The sequence below is a fragment of the Fukomys damarensis genome, unplaced genomic scaffold (assembly GCF_012274545.1).
Source record: "Fukomys damarensis isolate Sample0158 unplaced genomic scaffold, DMR_v1.0_HiC HiC_scaffold_2, whole genome shotgun sequence".
Taxonomy (NCBI): domain Eukaryota; kingdom Metazoa; phylum Chordata; class Mammalia; order Rodentia; family Bathyergidae; genus Fukomys; species Fukomys damarensis.
Window position 1 is genome coordinate 26,951,155 of NW_022900914.1, and position 16,335 is coordinate 26,967,489.

At 37.8% G+C, this 16,335-nt stretch overlaps 1 protein-coding gene across 1 annotated transcript in view; it reads left to right on the top strand.

The window, feature by feature from the left end:
- Ppp1r21 (protein phosphatase 1 regulatory subunit 21) overlaps positions 1 to 16,335 on the top strand; it is a 64,775-nt gene that overhangs the window by 41,651 nt on the left and 6,789 nt on the right. The window contains exons 14-19 of the mRNA XM_010615802.3: positions 3,796 to 3,923; positions 6,602 to 6,754; positions 9,923 to 10,015; positions 12,761 to 13,003; positions 14,378 to 14,410; positions 15,879 to 15,995. Coding sequence (XP_010614104.1) covers positions 3,796 to 3,923; positions 6,602 to 6,754; positions 9,923 to 10,015; positions 12,761 to 13,003; positions 14,378 to 14,410; positions 15,879 to 15,995 — 767 coding nt within the window. The remainder of the gene's footprint in view (positions 1 to 3,795; positions 3,924 to 6,601; positions 6,755 to 9,922; positions 10,016 to 12,760; positions 13,004 to 14,377; positions 14,411 to 15,878; positions 15,996 to 16,335) is intronic.

Below are 16,335 nucleotides of genomic sequence, written 5' to 3' on the forward strand. Positions count from 1 at the left end.
CTCTCCACTCCTTTTCAACATGGCACTTGAAACTTCAGCTAGAGCAAGCAGGCAAGAGAAAAAAATAAAAGGGATACATACAGGAAAGGAAGAAGTCAAACTTTCCTTACTTGCTGATGACATGATCCTTTATTGTAGAAGACCCAAAAACCTCCTAGAACTAATAAATAAATTCAACTAAGTAGCAGGATACAAATAAATACATGAAAACCACTGAGAAAGTTAGGAAAACAGTCTCATTCAAAAATTTAAATTTTAAATTTCAAAAAATTTAAATCCTCACCAAAGAAGTGGAAGACCTTTATAACAAAAACTATAGTATCTTGAAAATAAGAGAATGATGGGTGAAGACATCAGAAAATGAGAACATTCCCTGTTCCTGGGTAGGTAGCACCAATACTGTCAAAATGGACATATTACAACAACTGATAGTGTAGATTTAATACAATCAGATACCAATGGCATTCTTCACAGAACTAGAAAAAATAATCCTAAATTTTATATGGAACCAGAGGAGACCCAGAATAGCAAAAGCAGTCTAAGCAACAAGAGCAAAGCAGGAGGCATCACAATACCTGACTTCAAGATATCTTACAAAGTAATAGTGATGAAAACAACATGATACTGGCACAAAAACAGGTATGTGGATCCAGTGGAATAGAATAGAAGAAGCAGAAACAGTCTCAGGCACATTCAGCCGTCTGATCTTTGACAGAGGGGCCAAATAATACACTGGATAAAGAGCCTCTTTAGCAAGTGGTGCTGGAAAAACTGGTTAGCCACATGCAGAAGAATGAATCTCAGCCTGTACTAAAATAAAACCAAACTGGATTACAGACCTAGATATTAAAACAGAAACACTGAATCTGCTGGAAGATAAAGTAGGTAACACTTTTAAAGACATAGGCATTGGACAAGAACTTCCTGAATGAAATCCCAGTTGCACAAGAAATAACACCGTGAATCAGCAAATGGGATTATATCAAATTAAAAAGCTTTTGCATAGCAAAGGATACAACCCACAAAATGAAGAGACAACCTGCAGGATGGGAAAAACTTTTTGCCAGGTACTTCTTGTATAGAAGAGTAATACCTAGAATTTATTAAAAACACACAAGAAATGCTGCGAGGTTGTTAGGAAAAAAGGAAGCCTCCTACATTCTTGGTGAGAATGTAAGCTAGTAAACTGCTATGGAAGTTGTTTTGAAGATGCCTTAAAAGACCAAAAACAGAAATTCTATTCTACCTAGCTATTCCCCTACTGGGTAACTTCCCCAAAGAGTTAAAGACGTCATATTATAGTCATAATATGATAGACAATATATTATTTAGCATATTGTAAACACATTCATACTCATGTTTATAACAGCACAATTCACAATAACTAAATCTTGGAAGCAGCTTATATGTTCATCAACAGATTGAATAAAGAAAATGTATATATACACAATGGAGAATTACTTAGGCATAAAGAAGGATCTATTTGAGTCATTTAGGAAGATGGATATACCTTGAAATTATAATGCTAAGTGGAAAAAGCATTTGTAAGGTTAAATATCATATAGTTTCTCTTATATGAGAAATCCAAAGTATAAATAAAGAATGAAATAAAAGACAGATAATAGGAAAAAGGAAGTTAGATCTTTTGCAGACAGAAAGGGGCATTTAGGAATAGAGGGAAAGGGGAGGAGAGAAGGCAAAGAGAAAGCAAAAGGGAGTAAGATTTCATATGTGTGTATGTACCAACTCCCCATGATGATGGCATATGTACTAATAAAAAAGGAAAGAAAAGGGACACCCTCAGAAATTAAAATATTTTGATCAAATAAAGAGTAAACGATTGATTTGGGAGAAGTATAGTAACATTGTTCTTAATGTATGTTCTTACATTGTTCTTAAATCTCTTTCAAAAGTACCCGAATTATCTGCTAAACAACCAAGATTGCCTACTAAGGAAGTCATACATTGTATATTCTTTGAGTAAAATCTTGAGCAAAACTATCTGTGGTGTACAGCTAGAAAGTGTCTAGGGACTAGGAAATTCAGTCCACAAACACTGCTCCACATTTGAACTCAGTTTTTGAGTTCAAATATCAGTGGATATTTTATAAGTCTACAGAGAGTAATTGTTTATTTGTAAAATACATTGTTTTGGTGCACATCTGTAATCCCAGCACTTGGGAGTCTGAGGCAGGAGGATTGCCATGAGTTTGAGGCCAGCATGAGTCTGGGCTACATAGTGAGTTCAAGACCAACCTGAATTACGTAACAAGACCCTGTCTAAAACAAACAACCATGTATGTATGTGTGTGTGTGTGTGTGTGTGTGTGTGTGTGTATATATATATATATATATATATATATATATATATACACATATATATATATGTGTGTGTGTGTGTGTTGTGTATATATATATATATATATATGACACATAATAGTAATGTACCCAATTGGTTGGTTCTTTTATTACTATACAATTATGATTTAACTTAAGATGTTATGGAAGAAGACTGAAACACTAACTTTTCTCTAAATCTGAAGCTACTAAATTAAAGTTGTATATAGGTATATAAAATGTATAAATATATGTATTCATCAATTCTCTAGTTTTAAAGTTTTAGTAAAAATACCTTTCATGGAACATAGAAATTTTGTATTGGAAAATGAAAATATTAATATAGATATCAAATACCATTTCTTTCCAAATAGTCTTATTTCTTCTTTTAATTATGTATAATCTGAAATCCACTAAATTTCTTGATTCTAAATAAATTCTTTGCATACAGTTTCTGTAAGTTAATTTCCATGTTTTGTGATTTTTTTTTTTTTTTAGCTTTGTTGGTAATGGTAATTAGTTTTCTTTAACTGAAATATCTTTAAAAAGTCAAGGGAGGCCACACATAATTATACATGCCTATAATCCCAGCATGCTGGGCAGCTGAGGCAGGAGGATTGCCACTTTGAGCCCATCCTGGGTAAATTAGTGACTTAGTAAGACCCTATCTGAAAGTAAAAAGTCAAAAAAGAGCTGGAGTTGTAGCTCAGTGTGAAGTGCTTGGGTTCAGTCCCCAGGACTGAAAAAAAAATCAGTGGCAGCTATATTACAATTTTTTAAAAAATGTAATTACCCTTCATCATAAATTAGTGTTGTCACAGTGATTCTCCTGGTTTCCCTTATTTCCAGGGCAAACTCCTAAGTTTCAGAGACCCCAAAACTCCAAAGAATAGCCCTTTGGCTGGCCTTACCTACAGCTCCCCTCTGAACCCTTTTGTGTTTAAGCCTCTCTGCTGTGCTTTGCCAGCCCCAGGCATTTGTTGTGATACTGCTGGGCACCGGAAGCCACGTGGTGGAGCACCCAGTCCCCGTCTGGCTGTGCTGATGTTGCTCATTGCTGTTCGGGTGACACTGTGATGAGGACGTCACGCCTGTGTTGCACTCCTGCTACAGCCTCATGCCACTTTCTCATAAGTGCTGCTGTCTGTCCAAACTTGGTGCTGACTGGTGAATCCTGTCACGACCATGGACTCAGGACTAAAATAAAAGCTGGTCCTTACTTGCGGACAAATCAGACCCAGGCTGGTGGCCATGGTGCAGACAGTGTTGAAACCTTCCCTTCTTTCTGCTTAGATTTTTAGCTCAACGGATTCTCAGCATAGTCCTGATACTTGGAACTTTCTTTGTCAGATATACCTTATGAATTTGTAGGAGTAAATATGAGAAGTACTTGGGCTAATGAACTGTATGTGAATTGTAAATAGATGGTAATGAGTCTTCATTCTAATGCTTTTATAGATATTTCTAAACATTACAGTCAAAAAGCTACAATAGAACATGAGCTTCCAACAGCAACACAGAAGCTGATAACAACTAATGACTGTATCCTGTCATCTGTAGTCGCATTAACAAATGGAGCAGGAAAGGTAATTATTCTCTGGCTTATTTCGACCTTGATTTTAATCTTAAGTACACTTGGTTATGTTTTTTTAATGACAAGAATATTGATCTGTATGAGGATTTTGGACTATAAAGCCTTTTCTAAATAGTCTTTCTTTTTGCTCTCTGTACCATTTTTATTTTATTTTTTGTATCTCCTTTTTAAGTAATTTTTAATTTTCATTAGTACATTCTGTAGTACCTAATTCAATTTGTATTTTTAATTTTTTTCAGCTTCAGATTTAATCATCTCCTCAATATTTAAAACAATATGGTAGTGACTGGCATTTGTGATAAGTGAATGAATCACTCACTTTTATGTTTTAATGCAAGATTGGATAATTTGAAGATTCAAAATTGATCTTTGTGAATATCAAGTATCTATTATATAAAACAGTGGGAACATACCATTAGAAAAAAGAAAAAAGAATTCAATACCACTTCTGTTGCTATTTTGCCGCACTGTTTTTTGTTTGTTTGATATCACTTGTGACAGTACTGCTGCCTCTGTGCTTTTGTATCTTAGCAGTTCCTTTAAAGTGACTTTAATGTGTCTTTCACTGAACTGCTTATATTAGGTAATGGTCATTTGGATCATTTTATACCTACTTATTATAAACTGACCCAACTGCAATTTCTTTAAAAATCCTTTGTGAATATTCTGGCTTCCTCAGGAGTCTCACTCCAGCGTCACACTGTCACTAGCACCTTTAACAATTAGGGTTTCTTTGAGATCTGTCCGTGTGACTAAAACCAGAGACTGTTTTCAGAATCACCCTAACCCATTTATTGCAGCAACTCAACATAATTTCTCAAGGAAATGTTAATCTGTGTATATGTCTTTGTACTTCATTTTTTTAAAAAAATTTTTATCAGTACATGTTTGCAATACATAATGATTGCATTCATCGTGGGGAGTTGTGCATGTATAACACGTCTCAACCTCATTTTTTTTTTTTTTCTGACGAGTTCACCATGTCAGTAACGATTTTCTTCAAGTGCCTTAAATCAGATCAGAAGTGAGCACAGGTCACGTTGGACTGTTGGTGTCATCAGTCCTAAAGTTGGATTGGCCTTTTGACTGTTGGAGCTTAGGGCCATAATTAAAGTGTGTGTGTGTGTGTGTGTTTGTGTGATAGTTCTAGATTGAACCCAGGGTCTTTGCACTGAGCTATATCCCCAGCCCTTTTTCTGTTTTTTATTTTGAGACAGGGTGTCACTGAGTTACCTTGCCTCAGCCTCCCAGAGTGCTGGAATTACACATAGGATTCATCCCTACTGACTCCTTTTTAGCTCCTTCACCTATACAGCATGCCAGAATCTTTCTCAGGATAACTTTGATTTTATTAAAAAATTCTGAAAAAAGAATGTCGATATTTTACATGAGTCTCTGTATTTCCTCCCTTTTAAGAAAACAATGAAATATTAAAACCTGTATATTTCATAGTTTATTAGTTTTGCTTTGCCTGAAACCTTAAAATGTTGTCTCAGGGAAAGGTATCTATCTTTATTCACCAGGAATATACAGCTGAAGATTTTTGGAATACTCTTTTTATTAAATACTATCTAACATAGACTTTTATTTAACATAGTAAAGCATTAATGTAAAATATAACCTTCAAATTATTAGTGACTAAATGCTTAATTTTAGAGCAGTTTTTACCAAGGTGGAACAGTCTGTTTCACAAATCACTTTTTCATATTTATCAAGATGGAATCCTCTTATGTATGTAAGATTTATTTTTCTGGCTAGGACATTTAGCCAGGCATTTTTGTATATATTTACCATTTCACGTAGCACTGTAGATTCAAAATCTTGTCTCACAAAATTATAGTCATATATCTTTTGTGGCTGCTTAGATTTAACAGATATTAAATCTCAAGTATCGAAAATGTACTGAGTTTTTAGTATTCTTTCTATTTATAATTCACAAATAGATATTTGCAGAATTTAGATAAGGATTATATATTCAACATGCTTACATTATGGATTCTGTTGAAATAAAAAATGTTCATTATTAAAATACAAATGGAATAAATAATCCCAAACATGGATGTTTTGAGATCAATGTGAAATTAATGAGGTAAACAGCTTATGAAACTCACCAGTAGAATAAATCAGAATCAGTCTTGGTTTTCATGAAGAACAGATATTGTCTAGACTAGGACATATCAGAAGCCAGTTCTCTTTTTTAAAGTTTTTATTTTTTTGAGATAGGGTCTTGCTATGTAATTCAGACTGGCCTTGAACTCACTATATAGCCCAGGCTGGCCTCTAACTTGTAGCAGTCCTTCTGCCTCAGCTTCCTGAGTGCTAGGAGTACAGGTGTGCACCACCATGCCTAGCAGAAGTCAGTTCTCAGTGTTTATGTTATATCATCCTTTTATCATGTTTTATTTTAATCTGACAGCAGTAGATTTATTAAGTATCCCCCCAAAATATAAACAAAACCAGTAAGAAACAAACCGTAAAACATCAGGCTTAGAGACACGTAAAACAGATCAAGAGTGACAGGAAACAGAGGTGGCCTACATGGGGAGGACAGAGCCTCACGGACTCCGTGGGGTGGGGTGGCCATAAATACTGAACTCAGAAAGCTATTAGATATGAACTTCGGATTACTGTTGGAAAAAAGAATCTGTCTTCTTGTCCCACGCTGTTTAGATGGCGTCCTTCTTCAGCAACAATGTGGACTACTTCATTGCTTCGCTCAGCTATGGGCCCCGAGCGGCCAGCAGGTTCATCAGCCCCCTCTCAGCGGCATGCATGCTGCAGTACAAGAAGAAAGCTGCCGCCTACATGAAGGCTCTGAGAAAGGTGTGTGAGCTGCTGGGAACGCATGCCCTGGAGGGAGACTTAGGAACTGGTCCAGAGTGTGGCAGGAGCTTCTCCACAGTCCATGTTGTTTAGATTTTACCCCATTTGGGGGTGAAGGTGTTTGGTGATTGGTGGGGGGTGAACAGGTGACAGACCCAAACCTTGGTTGGTAAGCCCAGGCCTGGTGGCTCCTGTCCTCTGTGCCTGGATTGTTATAGCTGACAGGCAATACATATACAACTTCAACAAATCTTAAACTTTAGAAACAAAAAATTTAAATATATTTATAATTTTTTGTAAATGTAGTAAAACAGGGCTGGGGATTTAGCTCAGCAGTTTGGTGGCCTGCCTTGCAAGCGCAAGGACCCGAGTTCAATCCCCGGTACCAAAAGCAAAAAACAAAGCAAAATAAATATGGTAAAAACATACATGATCATTGCAAAAAATAAAAATAAATCAGAAGATACAGCAGCACATTAAGAAAATTATAATGATGTCAAATTCCACCACTGAAATGTAGTTAGTTACTATTTGTTAGAATATATCTATATGTTAAAAAGCTTCAATATGTGTATAAGCACTCTTCTGGGTGTATATATGCAATGTAAAAAGCAAAATGTGCTCAGTGTCATATGGTGTTTTAGAATCTTTTTCTCAACACATTGTGTATAAGTTCATATATGTATACAATATAAATTACTATCATCATTTTAATGCCTCTATAGTATTATATTCTCTACATATGTAATAATTTGGCCGTTCCATTGCTGGTGGATATTAGTTGTTGGCTGTTTTTCACTGTTACATGTAGTACTGCAGAGTGTATTTTCATTTTTCTTTTCCCCTTCACTTTAATTTTTTTCCAGTGTTAGAAATCAAACCCAGGATCTTGTGCCTACTAGGCAAGCATTCTACCCCTGAGCTACATCCCTAGCTCTCTTTAAAAATTTTAATTACAAATTACATAAACATTCTTATATTCAACTAGAATGTTATAGGCAAATTATCCCAGTTCCAGTTTCCATCTAGAGGTAGCCATATTTATCAGTTTGTTGTATAAGCTTCCAGACTCTTGGAGCATTTATATTCATCTATATAAACCTATAAGCAATGTAAAGAATTCTCTTTTCTTTCTTTTTTTTTTAGCCTATTGTAAGTTTCAGTCATTGTGTAGTTTTGTTCATTTAAAGTGTTTTAGTGATCTGTGTCATCACACGTTGTGTCCTTTTGAATACAGCATAGAATTTTATAAAATGAGTATCCATAATTCACTTAGGTTCCTTTCATTGAAGGACATTAAGGTTGTTTCTCATTTTTTATTGTTATAGTAAAACTACCCCCTTGTAAATATCTCCTTTTGCATATGTGAAATACTGAGAAGTAAAATGTTTTAAGGCATGTGGTTTGCACTGTTTACATTTTGTTTTCATTTTTGCAGTGCTGGGGATTGAACCAGGGCCTTTGTGCATGCTAGGGAAGTACTCTGCCACTGAGCTCTACCCCAGATTGCCCTTAAGCTTGCCATCCTCCTGCCTTGGCCTCCTTATTAGCTGAGATTACAGGCATGTACTACCATGTCTAGCTACATTTTAAGTTTTAATAGCTACAGCCAAGATCTTCCTATATTTGTGTAATTGTTTTAAATATATCTTTACAATTAATTCTACCAAATGATAGTTCAGTATTTGTAAAAATTTCAAATTTTGGCACATTTGTCTAGCGTATACTTTTTTTTTTTTTTTTTTTTGGTACCAGGGATTGAACTCGGGTCCTTGCGCTTAGAAGGCAGGCCACCGAACTGCCGAGCTAAATCCCCGGCCCACGTATACTTATTTTTAAGTTAAGTTTATAGACATACCAACTTAATATATAAATTTAATCTTTGTTGCTCCTAGTAGGAGAGGCTTCTCACTGTTATTAATGAGATTGAATACCCTTTCATAAATATCATTTGTATTCTGTCTCTGTTAGGTGTTTTAACTGTTTTATTTCAATGGATTAATTTATTTTTGCAGTACTAGTGGTAGAACTCAGGGTTTAGCATGCGCTAGGCAAAGGCTCTACTATTGAGCTATAGCCCGGTTCTTCTTCTTTTTTTTTTTTTTTTTTTTTTTTTTTTTAAAAATTTTTTTTTTTTTTTTGTTTTTTTTTGTATAACAATGTTTTATTTTTTATTTTTAGTTGATTAATTATATTGGTACATTCAGTGTATGCAGTGTAATGGCATTCATCATTGGAAATTTGCACTTTTACATAATCATCCTAAAAAATGGAAACAAAGTCTTTGTAGATAGGGAGGAGTGCAGGGGTTGAAGGAAGGGCAGAGGAATGGGAAAAAAAATAACCCAGTTCTTCTTGAAGTTGTTTTTGTGAGTGTCTCGCTGAGATTCCCAGCCTGGCCCCCAGCTCTCAACCCTCCTGCCTTGGCCCTTGCGTAGCTAGGCTTATGTTAGTGTACCACCACCCCCAGCATCTTTCACATAATGTAAAATAAATATTCCTAATTAAGGTTGAAAGAGCTCCCTGTGTATTCAGAACTTGGGGCTCAGTGGAGTGCATGCAAAGGCCCAAGTCTCAATCTTCGGCTATAACAACAATGAATAGTTTCAATATCCAACAAGTCTTTTTCCTTATGTAGTATTCATTTTCAGCCACAGCACTTTCCATGGTTGTAGAAAAACTCACCTACATTTTATCCCAGTGTTTGCCATCTAATTTTTAGAATTAAATCTTTAATGCAGAATTTATTCTGATAGAAGGTATAAAAGAAGGATCAGCCATTCTCCTTGCACTATCTATCCAATATCCTTTCTCCACTGAATTAGAAATGCAGTATTTGTCACATAATAAATAGATTTTTATGTATGCTCTTATCTGTTTCTGGATTTTTATTCTGTTCTTAAATCTATATTTTGGTGCAGGACATGTAGTTTTACTTAGTGTAGCTTTAATAATTGGCATAAGTTCTCTTTCATTATTTTCTTCTTTCAGAAGAAATGCATCTATCTATCTTTTCACAAGTACGGCACTAAAGACAATACTCTCTGTCTGCACACATCTGAATTTATCCCCACACCTGTCCAGTGTTGTCGTCTGTGTATGTAGAGTCAGATGGGCAGGATGGGTCACAGGATTTTTTTCCTGAATTCTTACTTGTTTTCCCCACAGACCCTCCCGGAATCTGTGCCTTATGAGGAAGCACTGGCAGACCGCCGGGTCCTTCTCAGCTCTACGGAAAGCCGGGAGGGGCTTGCACAACAGGTAGGGCCCTGGGAGTCCTGGGACCTGGCAGCCGCAGAGCTGCTGAATCCTGTGGAAGAGTGTGCTTAGTTGTGCAGATTAATGAGGGATTCAGAAGACTTGTGTCATTAACATGTGACTGACATATAAAATTAATTGTTCCAGGGCCAGGGATTTGGCTCAGTGGTTCTGCCGCCTGCTTGGCAAGTGTACAGGACCCAAGTTCAATCCCCGTACCAAAAAAAAAAAAAAAAAAATTAGTTGTTCCATACATACTAAGAAGCACCTTAGGCATCACCAAAAAAACCTATCAGTACTGTAAGTACTTGATCTTGATTCAGTTGGTATTACAGTTGGCACAAGATTAATACTAACATACTTGGACTGTGATGACCGATTCTTTGGACAATGGATTTAAATATCCAAAATAGTAAGATAAAAAGGAGGGAGGAGCTAGAGTATCAGCATTTGGTTTCATTTCTTAAATGAGCAGGAGTGGAAAATTTTGAATGATTAGTTGGTCAGTTGAATTTGAATAGCAAGTGAAGGTAGAAGGTACGATCTCTTTCAGAAATTGGTACTGAGATCAATTTAGCTTTATCAGAGTTTTATTTATTCAGTTCAACATCTGACTTGCCTTTAGTTTTAGAAATACTTAAAGAGAATACAAAGACATTTACCTGATGGGCCAAGGATGAAGCTCGGTGGCGCTGTGCGTGCCTGGCAAGTGCAAGGTCCCGAGTTCGATCCCTGGTGGTGGTGGATGGGTCTTTACCTGAGACAATATCTGTATTCTTATTAAATATGTATCACTTTATCTTTTCAGCATTAAAGTACTGGAATGTTGGGACTAAACCTTTCATCTACATAGTAACTCCTCAGACACAATAAGTAGAAATGCTTTAAAAATTATTCAATTTTTTTTTAATGTAAGAAAAGTAAGGTTCAAAGAAATTAAGTGAATTGTATGCAAAATAGCAAGTAAGTGACAGAATTGCCTGGTCTCAGAGCTGAGGCTTGTCCTGCTGCGCCACTGGCCTCTCAGGCTTGTGAGGTTGCATTGAGCTAGTAGGTGGCAGTGTGACACAGCAGGAAGACATGGACGTGTGGGCCAAGCAGATGGGTGTGTTTTCTAGCTTAGCAAATGGTCTAGCTTCTGGGAGCTTTTATTCTTTGAAAAATAAGAACTGTAGGACTATTAGGAGGCCACCCTGGGATAATTGGAAGAAAGTGTGACGCACATTATCTGGTATACGGTAATTGTTCAGCTATGATAGCTGGTAAAGCATTTGAACATACTGTAAGATTATTGTTATTTATATGTGACTCAAGCTTTTATTTGCCCTGAGAATTTTGGCTTTTTAACTTTTTGTTAAAATATAACAAGCTGGACATAGTGGAACATGTCTGTAATCCCAGCTGTCTGGAAGGCTGAGGCAGAAGGATCACAAGTTGGAGCCTAAGCAACTTAGTGACTTAGTGAGACCATGTCTCTAAATATAAATATAAATTAAAAAGGGCTGGGGATATCGCTCACTGCAAAAGCCTGGAGTTCAGTCCCCAGCACCATAATAAACAAAGTATAACATACTTACAGAAAATATACACATCACTAATGTACACCATAGTGGATTTTCATAGGTGAGTATTAAATGCAACCAGGGCCCAGATTTTAAAACGGAGGGGAGTATTTCTCTCTATAAGGTGTATTTTAGAAAAGGCTCGAGAAGCCTTCCTCAGACCCTTTTCCATACTACACTCCCCTCCCAAAGCTCACCATTCTCCTGCGTTTTCATGCCATAGAAGGGCTCTGTTGTCTGGTACAAACCTTTCATTAAATGCAGTCTCAGTGTTTATGTTTCTTCCCCTCTAACTTGACTCAGCACTGTAGGAGTGAAGGTTCCTGTCTTTTGAACATAATGAAAGAGGTGGTTGAAATTGCTGTGCCTTGATGGTTAGTGATATCGAGCACCTTCTTCTTACATTTATAGTCTTATTCCAGGGCCTGTTCTGGTGTTTTTGTTATTTTTACCTGTTTTTCTTTTAGGCATCCTTTTCTTACTGACTTGCAAGAATTCTTTATATATGTTCTGGGTATAATATCTCTGTTGAATACCATACAGACTCCTTTTCTATTCCTTGTCTTTTCTTTTGCTCTCTTAATGAAGTCCTTGATAAACAGGTTTTATTTTACTGTATTTCAATTTCTCACTTTATCTCCCCATCCCAGGGCCAGGCTTTATTGTTTAAACCTCTGCGAAGTAGTTTTAGTTTACATTTTGTAAAGCATTTTTGGACCACTGTTATGGTCAGGATCGGAAATGTTCTGCCAAAGGCTTATAGTGTTAAAGGCGTGGTTGCCAGTTCATCAGCTTTTGGGAATCGATCAGATCCTAAGAGCTCATCACTGATGAGTTCTAACTAAATGGCCCATTAGAAGGTGGGGCTTAGTTAAAAGGACTGGGTCATGGGATATGGCCTTAGAAACTGTATCTTGTCCCCGGCCCCTTGCTTTCTGTGCTTCTTGGTTGCCGTGAGGTTTCTGTAGCCATCCCTTTATGTTGTGATGTTCTGTTTCACCTCAGGCCAAAGCAGTGGGTTCAGCCATCCATGGACCAAAACCTCTGACAGTACTAGCCAACATAAGCCTTTCCTCCTTTTAAGGTGTCATTAGGTATTTTGTCACAGTGATGAAAAGCTGAATAACATAGCTGCTAAGACTCCTCTGCATCATTCCTAAGATGAACAACTCTATGACTTTTCAAGGTTCAACAGAGTTTGGAAAAGATTTCTAAACTGGAACAGGAAAAAGAACATTGGATGTTGGAAGCACAATTAGCCAAAATCAAGCTGGAAAAAGAAAACCAGCGAATTGTGGATAAGCTAAAGAGCACCAGCAGCGGGCAGCTAGCTGGGCTGGCCCAGGAAAGTGCTGTCATGGTGACCACTGCTGTCCAGGACGAAGCCATGGCAAAGGCCTCGTTGGAGCCTGTGCAGAACACTGGTCTGGTGAGTGTCTTCATGGTTGTTCATGGTTTTCTTTTCTACATACTCACTGGTAAGGATCTAACCTAGTGTTCAGTGTAAACCATTGTTTCATGCATTCCAATTGCAACAACAAAATACCATGAACTGGGTGACTTGGAAGAATGGAAATTTTCTCCCAGTTCTGGAAGAAGTTGAAGATCGAGGTGCCTTTGGGTCTGGTGTCCAGTGAGGGTGTTTCCTGGACTCATGAAGTGGCAGGGGTGTGGGAGTCCTCTGCTCTCTTCTCTACAGGCTCTGGTCTCATGAAGTCACCTCCCTATGCCCCTAACCTCCTATACCATCACCTTGGGGCTTAGGATCTTAACATACAAATTTTGGGAAGCCAGACATTCAGACCATAACAGCCATTTAAATTACATGTTAGTTTATAATAGTAATGATCCATGTATCTCTAGAAAAAAAAAAAAAGTAGGTTAGTAAGTAGGCTGTCTTCTTCCAAAAGCAGCTGCAGTAAATTCCCTGCAACTCCATTAAATTCCCTGTGATTTTACAGGAGATGTCCCCTTTGTGAGAGCTGCATTTCTGGAAAAGATTCATTAAGTCAAATGTAAGATGATTCTGTTCTTTCATGAAATATTTGTAGTGTTTTTTGTTTATTTTGTTTTTTGAGACAGGGGTCTCACTGTGTAGTTCAAGCTGGCTTTGAACTTGCAGTGTAGCCTAGGCTGGCCTCAAACTCATGGCAAGGAATTCTTCTGCCTCAGCCTCCCTAGTGCTGGGATTATAGGTATATGCCACCCCACCCAGCCCCTGGGCATAAACACTTTTTAATTGAAAAAGAAAGAATAATTGCTACTCCTGCTTCACTGAGAAGAAAATTAAAGCTATTCAATTAAAAAGTATGATAAAAGACTCTTTTATTGTAGGTGAGTGTACTGCTAACTGCTCAGAATAATGCTTTGAGGATATTATTTAAAATAGATGGAAACTACCTATCAATGTCATCTCTAGTTAGCAAAGTCTGTTGGAAGAGGTTCTCTAGTAGTTGTGATTGTGCCTATGCACACTCCCCCTTTCACCTTGAACTATAACCCAAATTTAGCAGCCATGACTGTTTTTGTTTTGTTTTGTTTTGTTTTTTTGAGGTAGGGGTTCACTATATAGTCAAGGCTGGCTTTAAACTCACTATTTAGTCCGGGCTAGCCTTGAAGTCAAAGTGATCCTCCTGTCTCAGCATCCTGAATGTTAGCATTATAGAAGTGATCTCCCAGTCCTGCGTGCCCTGCGCTCTGTAAACCAGTGTGGACTGAGAAGAGAAAATGTTACAAGTATTCAACCTGTTGTGTTTGAAATGCAAACATTCTATTCTGAGGATTCTTTTTCCTTATGTTTCAGGTTGGGATTTTAACCAGGACATCTGATAGCAAGGTAATATGCACTTAACATCATTGTCTGTTAGTAAATGCCTGGCAGTGTATTTGTTGGCAAAGTCCTGTAGAAGCTGCCTTTGTCCACTTTTTTTCCTCACAATTACAGCAAATGTGGAGCCAGTGTTTTCCGCCTCTCTCAATGGATTTGTGTTGCTTTCTCTCTGGTTCTGTTTTAACCATCACCAACAGATGATAAGCTGCTTTTGTGATCCCTTGTTGCATGCCTGACCTGTCCGTTTTGGCCCTGTGAGGCCATCTCTTGCTGGCGTGCATGTGAAGCTGAGGGTCTTGATGAGCAGCGGCTCGGAATGAGTGGGGGCAGGTCAGCTTTGGCTTGTCACACAGGTCTGCAGGTTTGATTTTGAAATATTCTGAGATGTAACTTTACAAGTAACTGATGATAAAAGCTGAAGTTAAGCAGTTTACCATTCAGTATGGCAAACTGATCATTATAGTTCCAGTAGATTGATAAAACCTTTGATTTTCTCATTTATCTCGTAGTACAAGAAATCTTGAACTTCTGCATATATTTTTTTCCTCCATCAGTGGATATTGAACCCAGAGGCACCCCCCACAGAACTACATTCCAAGCCTTTTTTATTTTTTATTTTGAGACATAGTCTTGCTGCTTTGCCCAGACTGGCCTCGAATTTAAAAACAGTCCTCCTTCCTCAGCTTCCTGGGTAGCTGGGTTCGAGGCATGCACCACTGCACTTGGCTGTGCATGTATTTTTAAACGAAACTCAGTAGTGTATCATTGCCAGAGTAATTTGGAGGAATACAAGTCCGGAACAAAGACCAAAAACTGATGTAGAAAAAGTTTATTAGCATGCTTAAGAGCATTAAAGTTGTCTTAAGATAATTTAAGGAAAAAAAATGAATGTTCAGAATTTCACAGTTCCAATAAATACCCCGTCCCCTACCCTCTTCCAATTAGAAGAGGACATAGGAGCCAGACAGGCAGAGGTTTTGTTTTTTGTTGTTGTTGTGGTTTTTTTTTTGTTTTGTTTTTGAGACAGGGTCTCACTCTGCAGGTGAGACTGACCTGGAACTCACTATGTAGCCCAGGCTGGTCTCTAACTCACAGTGATCCTCCTGCCTCAGCTTCCCGAGTGCTGGGATTACAGGCATGTGCCACCACTCCCTGCTCAGGCAGAGGTTTTGAAAGTCAGGTTTGTGGTGGATGAAGCCTGGTTAGAGGGCTGCAGCCTGGAGTGGGCCTCCCAGTCCTTCATCTCAGCTCTGCTCTCTGCTGAGAGGTTCTGAAGCCACAGCTTCTGTCTGAGAGGCAGAATGCCGAATGAAAAATTGAAAGTGTTTACCTGCCACAGCTGGTGTTTCTTTGAGGCAAACTGCAATTCCCCATCCAATTTCAAGTGCATGTGTGCAAAATGAGGTCTTTTTCTTTACCTAGAATTGCATCATCTCCCTGGCAGCTTTTGTTTGTGTGTGCACGCTCTATTTAGGTTCAGGATGCAGAATCCCGTGAAGACCTGATTAAAAACCACTACATGGCCAGGGTGGTGGAGCTCACGTCACAGCTGCAGCTGGCCGATAGTAAGTCGGTACACTTCTCCGCTGAGGTGAGTGAGACTCATCAGGGCAGGGCTGGGAATCTGGTCCCTGTGCGGTCCTACTGCTCACAGGACTGAAGCCAGTGTGTGTGTTTTATGTCTCCTTGAGTCTGTACATTTGGTTACAGTTCATACTGTTGAGTCTATGTGCCACTCAGTCTTCATTTCAGTGAATATAAACATAAGACTTATTTGTCATTTCCAAGTTTCTGCATAATACCTGGGAGACTTAGAGTGGCCTTTCCTATGGTCACATAATGTATAGTTTTTTTCTTTCTTTCTTTCTTTCTTTTTTTCTTTCTTTCTTTCTTTCTTCTTCCTTCCTTCCTTCCTTTATATATATATATAT